Source organism: Epinephelus fuscoguttatus, linkage group LG18, assembly GCF_011397635.1.
Source record: "Epinephelus fuscoguttatus linkage group LG18, E.fuscoguttatus.final_Chr_v1".
Taxonomy (NCBI): domain Eukaryota; kingdom Metazoa; phylum Chordata; class Actinopteri; order Perciformes; family Serranidae; genus Epinephelus; species Epinephelus fuscoguttatus.
In genome coordinates, this window is record NC_064769.1 from 10056087 (window position 1) to 10074132 (window position 18046).

General features: G+C 38.0%; 1 protein-coding gene across 3 annotated transcripts; it reads left to right on the plus strand.

The window, feature by feature from the left end:
- Nucleotides 1-275: 275 nt before the first annotated feature.
- hexb (hexosaminidase B (beta polypeptide)) lies at nucleotides 276-17989 on the plus strand. Of its 3 annotated transcripts, none has more exons than XM_049560012.1 (14): nucleotides 276-629; nucleotides 792-943; nucleotides 6377-6442; nucleotides 7960-8006; nucleotides 8143-8253; nucleotides 8342-8443; nucleotides 8541-8673; nucleotides 10462-10642; nucleotides 10745-10831; nucleotides 10978-11050; nucleotides 14460-14640; nucleotides 15074-15164; nucleotides 15263-15367; nucleotides 17652-17989. In XM_049560012.1, exons 1-14 carry the CDS (start codon nucleotides 361-363, stop codon nucleotides 17713-17715), a joined length of 1662 nt encoding a protein of 553 aa, XP_049415969.1. In that variant the 5' UTR covers nucleotides 276-360; the 3' UTR covers nucleotides 17716-17989. The 3 variants fall into 3 exon arrangements, 2 of the variants coding, with proteins under 2 accessions (XP_049415969.1, XP_049415970.1); XM_049560013.1 differs by lacking the exon at nucleotides 14460-14640 and adding an exon at nucleotides 13686-13860 and having other exon boundaries at nucleotides 278-629; XR_007447765.1 differs by lacking the exons at nucleotides 15263-15367; nucleotides 17652-17989 and adding an exon at nucleotides 13686-13860 and having other exon boundaries at nucleotides 15074-15163.
- The last annotated feature ends 57 nt before the right edge of the window (nucleotides 17990-18046 follow it).

An 18046-nucleotide genomic window follows, 5' to 3' on the forward strand; every position in this document is an offset into this window, starting at 1 on the left:
ACATGCTTAGCACAGGGGAGAACTTTCAGTTGGTTGCAATCTGCAACTTCACTACTAAACGGCACTAAATTCTACACACCAGACCTTTAAAGTTTAAATTAATTTTATGAATAATTACATATAGCTAATTTCAGATGTATTGTCTTCTGTTGCCTTGTATTCTTTTGCACTTCACATTTAACTTCATGTTAAATAACGAAATATTGAATACAGTGGTTTTTAAAGCAGTAAGGTTTGTGGTAATTTCCCTTTAAATCTTTGCACAACCTGTACTTCCGCATGAGAAGCCCCGCCCAGCTCCCTCCACATAATGCTGCTGTGTGATCACTCGGTCTTGTGACTCTACTGTGTACGACTAATATGAGCACTACTCTGAAGTTTACATTATTATTGCTGGCCCTTGCCTTGTCCCAGGGGCTGCAGCACAACTACATCGATGAAGTCGACGAAGAGGCCGAGACTGAACGCGCCAATGAGGCCTCAAAATACGGCTCTCTGTGGCCTCTGCCGCAGAAAGTGCAAATCTCCGATGTTTCATTCAAGTTAACCAGTATCAGCTTCAAAATAGTTGACGCCAAAGAGTCATCCGCCGGGCCGAGTTGCAGCCTCCTGCAGGATGCGTACAGAAGGTAAAAAGATCTATTGTATGCTGTTGGCATGTTATTTTCAGCTCTGTACTGTCCGTGACGTTTTCAGTTTCTCTTTCCAAATTCGTTTTGAGAAAATTAAGCACCGTGCTGTGTTCAGGGACCAGTCACAACATGATAAACATTCTCTGCCCCACTCAACAGGTATTACGAGTACATATTTGGCAGTTTTAAAAGGCAGGAGCTGAGCAAAGGCAGGCGAGCAGGTCCCTCTGAGCTGACAGAGCTGCAGGTATGGATCACATCACCTGACTCTGAATGTGACGGATACCCCACTGTGGCTTCTGACGAGTCATGTGAGTCTCATCTCTTCCTCATTGATATCACATGGAATCATCATATTCACTGCGGTGCTTTTCCGCAGTGGTGACAAGAATATTTAACTATGAATTTACAGAAGTATTTCCATTTATGCAACTTTACTTTTGTACTGCACTACATTTCAGAGGGAATGTACTGTTTACTCCACTGCATTTATTAAACTGCTGTAGTTAGCCTACCGGTTACTTAGTTTACAGATCAGGACAAAAATATGATGCAATGTTAAAGATGAAACTACCCAATGACATATAAAGTTGTTCAAATTAGCATCACAGGGACTATTTTCCATGCAAGACCTTATTTGTAATGGAGTATTTTTATATTGCAGTAGTGCTACTTTTACTTGACTGAGGGGCTGTTCTTTACTTATCAGAGGAAAGAGTTGCTGGGGTGTGACTAATTTTTTTTTTTTTTTTTGTATTTTGTATTTTTTACAACAGCAGTTAAAACAAAACATAAATCATGATAAACACAAAATAAATATTTTTGGCTTTTTTTTTTCAATGAGACATGTAGAATAAAGTGATTTTGATGAAATGCACTATTCTAAGTTTACAGTTTCCTTCTATGATAAATGGTGGGATTTTTATGATTTTTTTTTTTTTTAGGAAACATGCCTACCAACATGCTTTCTTTAAAAGTCGGCATTAAAAAAATACAAAATATAACCATTTAAAGTTGCTTGCCCCTGCCCTAACACAAAATAAAAAGTTCCTCCCCAGTGCTTAAAAATTATTTGACATGCCTCACCCTTTTTGCACCACACCCTCCCCTCTCATAAATAATGGACAGTCCCTGATTGATCAGAATATTTTTTCCACCATTGCTTCTGCAGATATGAAAGTTGCATACTGTTATCCCCAGGCTTCTGCAGAATGATTATAATGTGTATCTGTTACTGTTAAAGTAGTTAAATTTAGCTCCATCTCAAACAACATCTAACAATACTTACATGCTTCTTCTGAAGGGACATTTGTCATGTGGAGTATTTTGATAATGCAGCATTGCTACTTTTACTTGACTAATTTATCTGAACACTTCCTCAAACCACTTCTTCTGTGGCAATGGTTGTGTACTGTTATCTACAGGCCACTGCTGATTATTTATGATATTCATCTTTTGCAATTTCCAGTTTATTTGCTGTTAACGGTACAACTGCAAAAATCAAAAAGTCTGCTTTATACAAGATATGTGCCGGTCAATACTCAGGGCAAAAGAAAATTATAATCCAATTCATCCCATCAGTCCAAACCAGGGGATACTCAACTTGTTTTATTTGGGGGCCACATCCATAAAATAACAGTAAGCTAAGAGCCAGTTAATGAACATTGATAGTATTTATCAGTATAAATGAATGCCCTGTTTTTAACCTGTCAATGTTTGCTGTCCTCATTCACTCAGGTCAGGTGTACGCAGGGATTTTCTAGGATTTGCAGACATTTAGGGCTTAGCCTGGACCTCTGTTGGCGATTTCCCCTCCTCGCGCTTTTTTGATAAACAAGCACTATTTTGATACCTTTTTTATGCATTCTGGCACCTTATTTACAGTCAGAGTACCAAAAAAAGTGAATCAATGTGTTTTTATTGTGAATTAGAAAATGGTTGGTGGGCCACCCAGCAACCCATCGTGGGTAGGTTGAGTATCACTGACCTAAACTTTAATATAATTGGTTAACTAAACTTTGTGCGACATGCCATAAAGAGATGTGTGATGAGTAACACAGATCAGCAGCATGTGTCATGTGAACAGTAGTTACTTTAGAGCTTGCACTGTCTACATATAGATGCATTTCTTTTTCTCAATGATAATAATAAAAGTAATAATAGCCAAGAGTTAGTTGTGAGTGACTTAGGCTGCTCTGTCTACCATAGTGTGTTCCACTGTACATTTTATACTGGAGATGCTGTCATTTTTATATTAAGTTGTAATGATTATTTAAGTTCAGGTCTACACCTGTTTTGTTTTTCTACATCATGGTATAGGCTACATTGAATCTTGACTTCTATCCAGTATTTTAAACTGGTATTGTAGCTCCTTTGTCATTTCAAATACTCAGGTTTAAACTTTTGCACACAGTTAAACCTTTAAATTTCATTTTGAGTTCTTGAATGATGCTTACCACTCAAAAATACTGCTTAATACTGCTTTCTCTGTGTGAAAAGTTTGAATCAAAAGCATCAGCAGTAGTTCATAACTGAGCCATGTGGGCTATATAGTTCTTTTTTGGGGGGAATAAAATATTTGTTTCACAGTTTGAGCAGGATGTTTTTAGATGGCTAGGTTAAGCGAGGTGCATCCATACAAAAGTATTATTAACAGTGTTGCTGTTTAAGAAAGGGGAGAAAGACAGTATTGGATTGGTTTTGGTATTGGCAGATAAACAAGGTTACAGTATCGACTTGATATGGGCATTTTTACTAACTTCCACATTCAAGTACTTGCATTAAATTATTAAAGAGTACTCAAGTCCTCGTAAAAAAAAAAAAAAAATTAAAAATCTAACTTGATAATAGGAATGTAAATTGGCCAACAACAAAAAACAAGTGCAATTTGAAATTAATTTATTGAACAACCAGCCTATTAAACCATAAATTCAAAGTCAACATAAGAGAAATGATCAAACTTTATGTTGCTGCCATTACATAAATTAGACGCAGCGCTGAGGGACTGTCTCCGGTCATTAAAACTTTTAATAATTGTTAGGTGCCATTAGCCATGTGATGCTAACAGTTAGCTCTGTCACTGTGTATGTACCCATTCTAGAAAGTAAAAAAGAACTGTATAAAAGTCATGTTCACATGGGGGAGGTTGGGCGGTGATTACTGTATGTGTTGAACGGATACTGACATCCATACTGAGTACTCCAAAACTCATGCCCATCCCTAGTATCAGTATCGGACATGAAAAAGTAGTATCAAGCCATCCATACTTTAGACAATGGTAGAAAGTAACTAGTAACTCCATTTATTGAAGCACTGTACTTCAGGGCAATTTTGAAGTCTTACTTAACCTTATATTTCTTCTCCACTACATTTTAAAGGGAAATGTTTACTTTTTACTCCGCTGTAGTCGTTATATTTCAAATAAAGTTTTTACATTACAGAAACATATGATAAGCTTCTAAAATACAACAGTAGTGTTAAGCCAGGGCCCTTTGTCACATTTCAGAGGTCTATGATTGTTTGTAGTTTCACCAAAGAGAAATTTCCCTTCTGTACTTCTCGTATGGTGTAATTTAAATTTAGTTTAAAACTGTTTGAGGCTCAAAGAGGTAAAATTATCCAAAATGTCGTAAAACAACAACAACAACAAAAAAAAAACAGAAGTCTATGTAGATGAAACTGCCAAAATCTGCCAAAGAGTTCTTAAAATTAGTTCCACCTCAACCAGCTATGGCAGCAAAATGCTGCATATACATTGAGGTATTAATAATGTAATTATATCTAGTGTTGTCAAAAATGTCAATTTATTGAGACATATCAATTTTGTATATTTGAAACCGTTTCAGCACTAATTTTCCACAGTATTGATACACCAGCACCAGCTGGGGCCTGTATCACGAAGCAGGATTAATGTCTTAGCGAGGTAACTTCAGGGTTAACCCTGGGTTTTCGGTCTCACGAAGCCGGTTCAGTTCTTATCGGGGTAGATCACCATGGTAACTTACTCTGAACGGCTATCCTGCTCCGGGGCAGGGTAAGTTCAGGGTTGAATCTGATCCTATAAAAAGCACCACCCACTGGCCAATCAGCTGTTGGGAAAAAAATGACTCCGCTGACAGAAATGCAGCCCAGTCATGACAGGAAGTTTAATTCATTTGATTGATTTTGATTTAAAAGTTTATTTTGAACATTAAAAAAAAGAAAAGATAGCAACAACAACAGACAATGAAAATATTGTTCAAAAAGGAGTGGAAAGAAGTCGAAATTTCATCCCACCCCTTCATAAGAAAGAAACTGATAATTTGTGGACACTTAATAGCACCATTAATTAGTGCCAGCATTTTGTTTTGTTGGAGGAAATGATCCCTGTTAAAGATAATGGGCCTAACTGACAGCTTTGCTGCTGGAAATGTGGAAAGTAGCCTATCATGTCTACACTTCATGGTGTTTGAGGGATTTTCCTTTTGTTTTTAAAGAGGAGACTAGGTATATTTTTGCGCAGCTGTTAATTTCTAACACAGCTCAATATCAGGATGATTTTATTCAGACTATCAATTTGGTGTTGATATGATTTAATTGTGGCGTCAGCTTTAAGCTTTATTGTAGCATATATAATGTTATGACAAAGAAGACCAATTTATCAGACGCAATGATGTTAGAAGATAATCGTTTTTTTTTCTTGTCTATTATGTGATTTCATTGATGTTTTGACAGGGGAATTTCTTTGATAAGCTTTTAGTGGCTTCTAACCTCTCTGGCACTTTTCTTTTTTTAATCTTGTAAATGTTATACTGTCTGTTTTTAACAGTATGTGCAAATAAACTAATCTAAACTAAAGCTAAATAGTATTCATCCTGTTATGCGTTGCCACGCATGTTTCCTCCTCCTGCAGCTGCCACGGTGTTGACCTTTTCTGTAATGTTGATTTTCTCCTCCTCATATTTTAGTAGAATTAATCTCTGACCCTCACGAGAAATACTTTTTTTTCCTCCTCACACACGGCGCTCTGTGAGGACGCTCAGTGACGCTCGGTGATGCTGCGCTTCTCTCATGATTGTGATTGGTCCACTGCGTGCACGTTCACGGCTCTTGATAAAGCAATCCTGGGTTGAGTTACCGAGTTGATATCCAGCGTCGTGATACCGATTATCCTGATTGCCATTGTTAGGGTTAGTCAACCCAGGATAGGTCTGGGTAACCCAGGAAAGGTTGATCTCGCTTCGTGATACAGGCCCCTGCAATTTCTCTTATTGTTGATGTTTTTCTGCTCTTGTCTGTTACTCACCAAGAAAAGAAAAGTCATTGTTATGTTATAGCCTTGTCATATTAAGTTTAAAAGTCTGGTATCTTGACATCACTAATTACATCACTCATAGAGTTCTTTTGCATTTGATATTTAAAGGACATTTTGCTGATAATACTTGGAGGAATCTGAATATTGGATTTCTTCTTCTAACAGTGTTTTTACATTGTTGTATTGGTACTTTTACTGACCTGAATACTTTGATAATATTGTCACATTTATCTGACTGTACATACAACATTTTACAACCACAGACAGGGTGATTACTTATGACTCACCAGTGGAATTAGAGATTACCTGGATGGTAGATACTAGGATTAACACGGTCAGTATAGACTAAATGTTTAAAGCCCCCCCTAAGCATTTAAGACTATGACTTTAGTATCTTAACCACCTGCCAAGCTCTGACAACACTGACTGTGCACATGTCCACTGTCCACAGATGAACTGTCAGTGGATCAGCCATATGCTGTCCTGAAAGCACCAAAGGTCTGGGGAGCCCTGCATGGTAGGTTTTTCACATTATTTCACCTTTTCAAAGCAAACAATACAGCTGTAATCCACAGCCAGGAGACGGTTAGTTTAGTTCAGCATAAAGACTGGAAACAAGGGAAACAACTAGTCTGGCTCTGTTCAAAGGTAACAAAATCCACCTGCCAGCAAAACTCAATGATTAACACCTTATATCTTGCTTGTTTAATCTGTTGTTTTTTGATGTTACACAAGGCTCAGATAAAGTCTCCTCTCTTTAGCTTTATATTTAACAGACACACCTGAAAGTGATATCCATGTTCTTATCTAAGCCTCAGCAAGAACCAGAGGTGTGGACTCGTGTCACATGATATGAACTCAAGTAGATGCGAGTCACATATTTGATGACTTTAGACATGACAAAATCAAAAAAGACTTGCAACTTGACTTGGAATTTAACATCAACGACTTCACTCGGACATGAGCCGTTGACTTGAAAATACTTGACACCTCTCCCCAAAAGCCCAAAGATTATGTCTTATTTTAAAAGTGTGCCACAAGTCAATTCATTTCCTTAATCATCCAACATTAACACTATTCATTCCAAGCATGTAGACACAATTCCCCAGATCCACTTTGTTTGAAGACAAAGACACAAGAACTTTCTTTTTTGCACAATATTTGAAGTTGCACAAAGAACAGTCAGTCAAGGCTCATGTAAACATAGTCAGTGAGCTAAAGCTTAGCAAATGTTAGCTTAACAGCTAATTACCTTTGTAACAAGCTTTTTTAAACAAATAAATACAAATTTTAAAAAGCACTTATGATATTGTACTGATACTTGGAACTGCAATTGGACGTTGAATCTTCCCTTTTATTAGTTATTTTTAAAGGGGAGACTTTTTACAAGTACTTCCATTAACAAAATGGTTTCAAGTTTGGTAAAAAGTTTGTTCAACCAACAATAACCCTTCCATTTTCATTCCTTTAGGAGTCATTCTGACTGATGATAATATCAATTCTGTAATACCATGATACTGTGAAACTGCAATGTTTTCTGAGACGGTTATCGTACCGTGAAAATCTCATACCGTTGCAACCCTACTTGAGACTTGCATGTGACTTTCAAAACAATGACTTGGTCCCACCTCTGGCAAGAACCAAATAAAAGTATTTCCCAAAATGCCTAAATGCCAAAAGCTATTCCTTTTAAATGATTAATTGTCAAGCTGTTTTTGGTTCATTTCTGTCCATCAAATGCATTTAAATACTTAAGCTCTTCTCCGAACCATTAAAAAACCCCACTTGATCACAGATTTAAAATGGATGTATAACGTATACCTCTTGCATGTATTTGTAATATGTGCCATCAAAAGCTGTTATGTTGACAAAATGCTGAGTCTGATGTGTCGTTACACTTTGCATGCTCTTCCCTGTGACATAAAATTATAGTATGTTAGTTTGTCTCTGTGACTTTGACTTTATGAGGATATCATAAAAAGGTCCAGGGATTTGACCTGATTATCCAGTGTGTTTTATTTGCATCACATCTAGGTCTGGAAACTTTCAGCCAGTTGGTGTATGAAGATGAATATGGAGCTGTAAGTGAAGGGCGATCTGATCATTTTTATTTTTTATTTTATTTTTATTTTTATTTAAGTCATAATGAGGATCAAGGGTCAACTGTTTGTGAGTCAGGTTTTCACTCAGACTGATTTTTATTTTGTGTATTTTCAGAAAAGCATCAATTCAACAACAGTCAGTGACTTCCCCAGATTTGCACATAGGGGCATCTTACTGGACAGCTCTCGGCACTTCCTGCCCATCAAAGTCATCTTAGCTAATCTGGTACATCAATGAGACCTTTCGACTTTTGTTTTCACAATTTTAACTTTATTTACAATTTTAAATAACTTTTTTTCCCCCATCCGTTCAGGAAACAATGGCGATGAACAAATTCAATGTTTTCCACTGGCACATTGTGGATGATCAGTCCTTCCCGTACCTGAGCCGAACATTCCCACAGCTGAGCCAGCAGGTCAGTAACACTGGTTATTTGTGTTAAATCTCAAACAAATGCAGTTTTAAATACCAAGACATTGCATTTTTTCACAGTGCAGTAAAACTTTTCACAGGGAGCTTACCACCCATACACACACGTGTATACACCTGCTGACGTGAAGATGGTGATCGAGTTTGGCCGTCTGCGAGGCATTCGTGTCGTCCCGGAGTTTGACACTCCAGGACACACACAGTCTTGGGGCAAAGGTGAGTTTTACAAGTGTTACATCGGGCTGGGTAATATATTAATATTGTGATATGAGACTGGATTTGTTTTTTGATACCGTAATATTCTAAGTGCTGTCTTTTGGGATTCAAGGGGTACATCAATCAGGGTTCCTACACTGTATGAAAAATATGTAAAAATATAGTAATTGATTTTAGTAATTACCAGGTTTGGATAAGTATATAAGAAAAGAAAATTAGAATACAGAAAACATATTTGTTTCCAGACTCTACTTTGTTTACTAAAAAATAAATTCAGAATTTAAAAAAAAAAAATCACACAGGCAGTGTGTTTTATGACGTTTGAAGCAGACAGCCAGAGAAGCCAAAATGCTGACCACTGTGGTAGAGAGCGTGGGCCAGAGAAGACTAGATGCAGTATAGCATTGGACTGACTGCACACTTGTATGCTGAGCTGTATATCACAGCCTGCAAAACACCTCAGCCCCAAGTGCCTTGTAACTGAACCACATGTGGACATCTGCAACCAAACTAGTAAAGACAAAAGTGCATTTGCACATATACACAGCATCACACATACTCAATTATCAAGCTTGTTGTAGTTATCAGAAAAGTAAATGGACTATTTTTTCTGCGTTAAGATATATCTTTATAGCTGTTTTGCATTTGGGTCTTATTTATAAAAGGGGACAATAATATTATAATATTTATTTAATATGTTAAGGTGAAATAATATGAATATCGGTAGCACCGGTTAGTTTACTTCCTGTTGGGTGGAGATGAACTTCTGGGTTTGGTGTTAATTGATCTGTATGAGCTACAGTAACTGACTACAGTTGTCTGGCAATTATTTTGCAACATAATAGTGTACATAGTCAGAATGTAACATACATGTTAACAGTTGGATTTTAAGAAAGTTTTTTACATGATAAACATATTTCTATTTACATGTCAGATATGCCTGAAGTAATTATGGAATTTTGAAATGGATAATGTGTAGGAATGCTGATTATTTGCCTTTACCCACTTGGTCATTATATCCACATTACTGGTGATTAAAATTGCATTGTGCAAACATTGTTGCAATAATGGTATTGACATATTTTGTCAAAAATATTTTGATGCTTTATTTGCTCTGTATTTCCCAGTCCTAGTGTCACCACTTTTTATGTTTTCTATATACCTCCACACTGGCAACAGCCGTATGTTTTCCAGGTAGCCCATCTATCCGTCCGTCCCATTCTCATGAATGCAATACCTCAGGGACACCTTGAGGGAATTTTCTCAAATTTGGCACAAACGTCGTCCTGAAGTCAAGGATGACCTGCTTAGATTTCTGTGGTCAAAAGGTCACTGTGACTTCACAAAATACGTTTTTTTTGGCCATAACTCAAGAATTCCTACACTTATTATGACAAAATTTCACACAAATGTCTAATAAGATAAAACAATTAAGTGATGGCATTTTATCCTCAAAATGTCAAAGGTCAGCTTCACTGTGACATCATGCTGTTCTGCAAAAACATTTTTAAGACCATTATTCAACGCCATATCTCAGGAGCAGAAGGGAGATATTTGATCAGAAGCAAATTGATGACACAAATCTTGGGTGTCATATGAGTCTGGACAGACATGGATGTAGAGTGCAGTATTACTGGTTGGTGCAGGCATACAACTGTGAGGCGGTAATTGTAGTTTCTAAGAAATTTCTTTTTTTTTTTTTTTTTTTCCCCAGAAACGTACCTGGAAGTGTTCAGCAAGGATATACCTGAAAACAATAAAGCATGACAAATGTACTTTTCCTTTCAGGCCAGCCAGATCTCCTCACACCCTGTTACTCTGGCTCCAAACCCTCTGGCTCCTTCGGACCTGTGAACCCCATCCTAAACACCACCTATGACTTCATGAGCCAGTTCTTCGAGGAGATCAGCACCGTGTTCCCTGATGCCTACGTTCACCTGGGAGGTGATGAGGTGGACTTCACCTGCTGGTGAGACTGTGTTCACAGTGTCTACAAACTTCTCCTGAGCATCAAAGATTACACAGCAGTTAATTTTTGGCTGCTGTTTTTTTTTTTTTTTTTTCCCTGCAGGAAGTCCAACCCTGACATTCAGAAGTTCATGGAGCAGCAAGGATTCGGACAAGACTACAACAAACTGGAATCATTCTATATTCAAAAGTATGTTGCTCATTTTATATTCAAGTAATTTGCTTGTTCGCAGTTAAACTGATTAGCAGAGAAACATCACACGTCCCAAGTTCTATTTATTATAAAGAGAAAAAAACCCATTTATTATCTTTTTTTTTTTTTTTTTGTTCTGATAGACTTCTAGATATTGTCACCACTACCAAGAAGGGCTACGTGATCTGGCAGGAGGTCTTTGACAATGGTGTTAAGGTAACTTAAGATTAAGAGAGTTAATAATTTAAGACTTCATAGACAAATGACTAAGATTTTGGTTTGATTGATTCGTCACCATTTATAGGTCATTTCTTTTGTTTTTCATTCTGTGTTATTAAAGGAATAGTTTGACATTTGGAGAAATAAGCTTGTTTGCTTTCTTGTGAAGCTGTGCTAATATTTTTCTATGGTAGCTTCATATTTAGCATACAGACATGAGAGTGATATCAATCTAGTTATTGAACTCTCAACTAGAAAGTGAATAGAAACACATTTCCCAAAATGTCAAACAAAAAAGAAGGAAGGGTCATGACATCATGTGACTGCATTCAGATTTTGCCTAGGTGCCAGACTTTGGCACCACTTCTATTTAATTTAATGGAACAGGCCAGCAAGTCCCACTATAACCCATCATATCTGCGCTTGCACCTTTGACTGAAAAAAGGTTCTACAAAATAATTTAAAAAAAAATAATTAAAAAAAAAAACACATTACAGTAAGAGTGGGCATTGGTATCCTTGTTATTGGTCTCCAAAGAGACCATGGCTTTGTCCAGCAGCTGCATATAGTTGTGTATCATGATGTAGCTATCTTGTAACAAACGGTGCAGATCTGATAGATTATTGTTGACCAAAAGAGATCAGTTATTAATGGCTCTGATTATGACTGGCTGGACTCAGTAATATGGCCTTTCAGAGTTAGGTAAATATCCTTATAGAAGTATTTACTGCTGAAAAGATGGTCTTTTCACCAAACTGGGCTGTCTGTGCAGTAGAAAGACGCAAATACCTTTTGACATTTGTGCTACACGACCAGAGAAAACAGAAAAAGGACTGTGTCATTTGCTGTTGCTCAAGAGGTTGAAAATGTAAAATGTTGAAATCTACCAGAATGCACTGCACCGCACTGAACTAATAAACCTTCCAGCTGGTGGGTGACATAATGCAAGTTAATCGTCTTAAAAATACATGACATGCACCTCCAAAAAATTGTAACCACGTGTCGAGGCAGTGCAGACCTAACGCAGACCGTAAGAGCTATGATTGGTCCTTCAAACTACACCATTTCCGGCATTTCGCAAGGTTTCACTTCCTGCTACAGTACAGTATTCGCCCATAGTCTGCTTTGGGCCATTCAACGGGCGTACAGACCATCAGCACAGTCGCCTCTCTCTTCGTTGTCGTGGTAACATTTGTAATAAGAGCATTTATTGTTCAATGTCGATCATTTCGAGCTCCAGCAACAGTCTTTTTTCTCTCAGTCGCCATCTTCACTGTGACTAGGGCAAAGCCGGAAGATAAACAAACAATGAACGAGCAATGACCATAGACGTCAAAGAGTCTAGGTAGGTATGTATAAGAACACCGCGCCCCCAAGAGCTTTAGCAGGAAATTGCATAGCGACATCTCCGGCACAGTGCCGGATATCCGGTGTGGCGAAGTTTCTGTCCGGCACGGGCAGAAGTGCTCTGCATTGCGAGCATTTCACTCGCATTTGCCCCTAAAAACATATATATGTGTGTGAACCGGGAAAATGATTTAGGCGCACAGTGTGCGAGTAAACACAACCTACTGTTTACCATAATCGGCATTGGACGTTCTTTCATCGATAATCGATCAAATAAATGTAATTTAAAACTCGCTCCTTTGGCTCTGACACAGCCGTCTCTCTCCCTGCCAGCAGTCCCCATTGCATTGGGCTTTGTAATAATGTCCCGCCTGCAGCCCCCACTGATTGGCTACACGGCACAAGTGATAGCCAATCAACACTGATGCCTGTGCATGCTTTCACATCATGTCACATTGAGACACAGAGCACAGATGGAGGGGGGGAGGCTCTGGTAAGCCAGCAGTAATTTTGAAGGTAAGGTAACAGAAACCAGACAGAAACGAAAGTTGCAATAAAAATTCTCTATGCTGAAGTTTTAAAGTCACCACCACAGCATTATATGATCCATTTCAATGATGACATGCTTGCCCAGAGGCGAAATTTCGACGTAACTGCCAATTTAATTCACATCAAGCGCGATACAATTTTGCAAACAGCCTAAATGATTTAACTTCTAAAAATAAATAGCACCAAGGCAAAAAGAGATGTAGGAGCTATAAGTCAAAAAGTCTGGTAACCACTGAAAGTTTAATCTTTATTTATAAACTCGTTATGCTGTAAAAGTTTAATCTGAAAAGTAACTACTAAAGCTATAGTCTTTTTGTTCGTTTTGATAATAAACACGTTCCTTTGCAACACACACATTTCTATTTCTTCATTTTGTGACCGCAACACCAAGCCCCCCGCTCCGGAAAAGATTTCAGATTTCAGGCACAAAATTTTTTCTTGCTTTAACCCCTGGACATAGGCCAACAGGACACAGAACTATGATAGCCACACAACAACTGCGGAGCAACTGCGTGCACGTTGCGTCAAGTGTAGGCAGAAGCATATAGAAAGCAGGTGTACAAAAATGAGGGAGTATTGCTATCACTCACCAACACCGCAGCTCTGTTTCTTAAGAGAACAAGATGCTGCACGGTGACATAATGACCCTTCCTTCTTTTATAGTGTCCTTGACCAAAATCAACACATCATGTAGTCTCTAACCTAAGTACAGTAGCATGGTCTGTAACTGTTCCAGTTAAAGCCAGACACAGTAGTGCATGTGTGGATCGGCAACGGGGCTAATGAGGAGATGAGCAAGGTCACGGCAGCAGGGTACACCACCATCCTCTCCGCCCCATGGTACCTAGATTACATTAGCTACGCACAGGACTGGCAGAAGTACTACAAGGTTGAGCCGCTCAACTTCAACGGTCAGTTTTCACAGAAACAACGTCTTATGTCGAATCAATTTCGAATCAATCATTTGGTGGAGGGAAACTATGATTTTGGTTGATTTAGGCAACAAATGGAATTCTGGATTTTGTTCAACAGGCTTACGCTTGAAAACTGCACAGTTGTGACAGGGAGAGTCAGACAGACATGAGGTGAAGATGAGGCCGTGTGGTTGGTGGTATCGCATGTTTCTTTCGTGGGTTGATATAGTTCACTGCTTTGGAGGACCAATCCTGGTGTACTAGAGACAAATACCTAGTATGTTAAAAAATAAAATAAAAAAAAGACATGGTTCAAACCCAATAAGTCAGGTTTGGTCCTCTATAAATCTGGACCAAGATGAGAGTGGGCTGAACCTTTTTTTTTTTTTTTTTATTTTCAGACACTAAAATGTCACCATACACATTATATCACGTCCTGCAAATAGTTTACACCTAATAGAAGTAAACACACAAAAGTCACATGAATCAGAATTGAAGATAGAAATAATAGAAGGCTCTGACATTTTCGTCTTCGTCCCCCATCTTTCTTCTTTATCTTGCTGACACTGATACATGTATGTATGTGTGCTGTGTAGCTGAAACCAGACACACTTATCCACGTTTGGAAAGGAAACCAGGAGCAATACCAGAATGAGATGGCAAAAGTTACATCCTCAGGGTACCAGACCCTGCTGTCCACTCCCTGGTACCTGAACCGTATCTCCTACGGCCAGGACTGGCGGGGCCATTACAAGGCCGACCCACAGGATTTTGAGGGTTTGTGTCTGCATTAATTATTTATTTAAGAACGTTTTTTTTCCCCCTGCCCATTACAATGGGTCATTTGCTGTTTATGGAACTTTGTTTTTTCAGTATTCACATGCTGGTGTTAGGACTTTGCCTCAGTCATATGATTATTTTATTGTTCTGTTGTTGGTCTGACTCAGATTTTATTATCTCTATTGTTTGACTCTTGACACACATCTAAAATGTCATGGAGTTGTTTGTCACTCCTGTGCAACTATGTGTAAGCCTGTTGAATGAATAGAGGGAAATGATCTTAATGTTTTTCTATCTGAGAATATCACAGTATAATTTTAAATTAAATCAGATCAAGTATTTAATTTCTCAGTGTAGTCCAGTGGAGTTTTACATTCCCTGGACATTGCTTGAGCTGCCTAAACTTATCAAATAATACATTTTAAAACAGGAACTGAGGAACAAAAGAAGCTTGTGATTGGTGGAGAAGCCTGTTTGTGGGGGGAGTATGTGGATGCCACCAACCTGACACCCAGACTCTGGTATGTTATTTCATAATAAACTCGTATCAGAAAAATAAATGTACTTTAATCAGTGACACATCACATGATTGCAGACTGTTGACTTTGATCACTCACAGGCCTCGCGCCAGTGCTGTGGCAGAGCGACTGTGGAGTGCCAAGGATGTGACAGACATCAACGATGCTTTCAACAGGCTGTCTGTACACCGCTGTCGTATGGTGGAGTAAGTATCTGAAGTCCGTTTGTACTATTCACATCTACATTCAGTTCCTATGGAATCAGGTGGGTCTCAGTGTTAATGCATGACTATAACTTAAGGGCACCCTGCTGTCCTGGGTTCAGAAAAAAATGATCAGGGGAGATATTAACTGGAATCCTGAAGTTAAATTTAATACCTATTAAAACCCTTTCCATACATTTTAAGACCTCACCGCCACTTCGGGTTCAAACCGGTTATATCAGCACAGTCCAACTTATGTTTATTAAACACTGATTGAAAGACAGTACAATTAACGGTCGTAGTTAGTGATAAGGATAATTCATAAAGATAATTCAGATAGACAGATTGGGAACCAAGTAAGAGAATAAATTAAGTGACTAACCCAATGCAAGGTTTATTTGAGTAATATCAGTATGACACGTGAGCTAGAAACACAATCATACTATAGTTTGCCACAAAAAGTATAGCATGTCATAATTTGGGCTTAGTAAAGTGTCAAAGTCATAGTAGAGTATGTCATAAAAAAGTCAGTGATATATCAAAACGTGAAAATCACAGTATAGTATGTCAAAAAATGTATGTCAGTATGCCATAGTACAGTAACAGTAATTCTTTAAAAAAAAAAGTGTTTGTGTAGTATGCCATAAAAAGATCATAATATAGTATGGCATAAAAAATGTCAGTCATAGAATAGTATGTAAAAAAAATGCAATAGACATGAAGTATTTCATAAAATATTTGTATAGTATGTTATAAAGAAGTCATAGTATAGTATGTCAAAAAAAATGCCCAAGTCATAGTGTAGTATTTCATAAAAAAAGTATGTATAGTATGCCATACAAAAGTAATAGTATGTCAAAAAATGTTATTATATGGTATGTATAAATTGTATAGAATGCAATAAAAGCCATGATATGAAAAAAAGGGTGTAAACCATAAAAAATGCTATAGTGGTGAAAAGTCATGATATAGTATGTTTTTTAAAAAAATGTCCAGTCACAGTTTAGTATGTAAAAAAAAAAAAAAAAAAGTCAGTGTAAAAATATCATAGCATAGTATGCCATAAAGTGTAGTGTCAGTGTAGTGTCACAAATGTCATAATATAGTATGTAAAAAGACAGTATGCAAGAAAAAAATGCCACAAAGTCATAGTCAAAAAGTCACAATATGTAAAAAATAAAAAATGTCATAGTATAGTATGCCATTAATAAATCATAGTATAGTGGGTGGAAGTTTGCTGCAAAGATCAGCCTCTCATTGGGCGAACGAGCCACCCGCTGAAGTCCCGCCCTACTACCTCCAGTTGTGTAGCAGTTTTCAACCATTTTCAACATGTCCTTTACTAACTTTTGTGGTGTTTGATCTTGCGGGGATGTAGCCATTTTTCTGCCGGGTCCATGTCATTGGTCCGACAGCCCATTGGTTCGACATCCCATTAGTCCGGCTGTCCGCGGTGCTGAACGGCTCGCGGCAGGCGTATGGTGCTCCGCGACCAGCTTGAGGTGGAGCAGGCTCACGGCTTATGTGTTTGTCACTTTCTTTTTCATTTTAACCCACACCATGATCTTTTCCTGACCCTAAGCAAGTGGTTTTTGTGCCTAAACCTAACCAGACCTTAACCACAGGGCATCATGATGATTTCGGAACAATGGGTTTAATATGGTCGAACCAATGGGCTGTCGAACCAATGGGCATTTCTCTTTTCTGCCATGGTTCGCATCCTGTAGGTGATATTTTTGTGGGCGTGTTACACCAAAACCTCTTTCCCCCCGGCAATATTTTTGCGAGCGCACCGTTGCTGTGGCACTGCCAAGAATGATTGTGATTGGTTGAAAGAAATACAAGCAGCCGGGGCGGTTTTTTCTCCAATCTTAAAGTGAGAGTCGGCCCAGCCAGACCTTTCTTTTCTTGAGAAAGGTCTCGTGAGCGAGACTAAGTTTGCCATGAAAACAATGTCAAAGCATATACCGTTAAAATGTATAGTCTGCCATTTAAAATAAAAATAATTTAAAGTCATAGTATAGCATTCAAAAACAAAAGTATAGCACATCTAAGGGAGTACTTGTGGATTCCTATTTAAATTAAGAAATATTGTTGTGTGCATCACAAATTCTTTTGTTAATCCTTAAACCCATTAATATTGAGACCCATCTGATTCCATAAGTACCAGCCTCTACATGCCTCTACATGCCTTTAACGGCTATCATCTAACATCTGTGAGATGATAGCCGTTAAAGGCTACTACATTAATACCAAATATCATCTAATCTATCTTTTTCAATCTAAGGCGTGGCATCCCAGCTGAGCCGCTGTTTTCCAGCTACTGTCCCCGTGAATACAAAGGTATCTGAAATCAACGGAAAGGCTGGCCTTGGGAACAGAAAAAGGGAAACGAATCCACACACAATCACCTCCATGCTTGTATTTTAAACTAAGAAATCAAATGCTGAACTGCCTTTGTAGAGTTGTCACTGTACCGATGCTCAGAGACACATCATCCTTTTTAAATCTTCTTACAGAACTCTTGATCACATATAATGTCATAAACATCTGGAATTTATGAATGCACTCTGTTTTTTATCAATGTTTGTAAAAAATGATTGTGAATAAAATGTTGACATTTTAGGTGTGTCTCATGTCTCATTTAAAAAAACAAACAAGGGTATGAAATATTTAGCTATA

What these genes read in the sequence shown, in the direction of transcription:
- hexb (XM_049560012.1), top strand. Translation starts at nt 361, where the DNA reads ATGAGCACTACTCTGAAGTTTACATTATTATTGCTGGCCCTTGCCTTG. An exon ending in TGTGGCTTCTGACGAGTCAT is followed by an intron (nt 944 to 6,376) that starts GTGAGTCTCATC and finishes CACTGTCCACAG; the next exon opens with ATGAACTGTCAGTGGATCAG. An exon ending in GAATCATTCTATATTCAAAA is followed by an intron (nt 10,832 to 10,977) that starts GTATGTTGCTCA and finishes TTGTTCTGATAG; the next exon opens with ACTTCTAGATATTGTCACCA.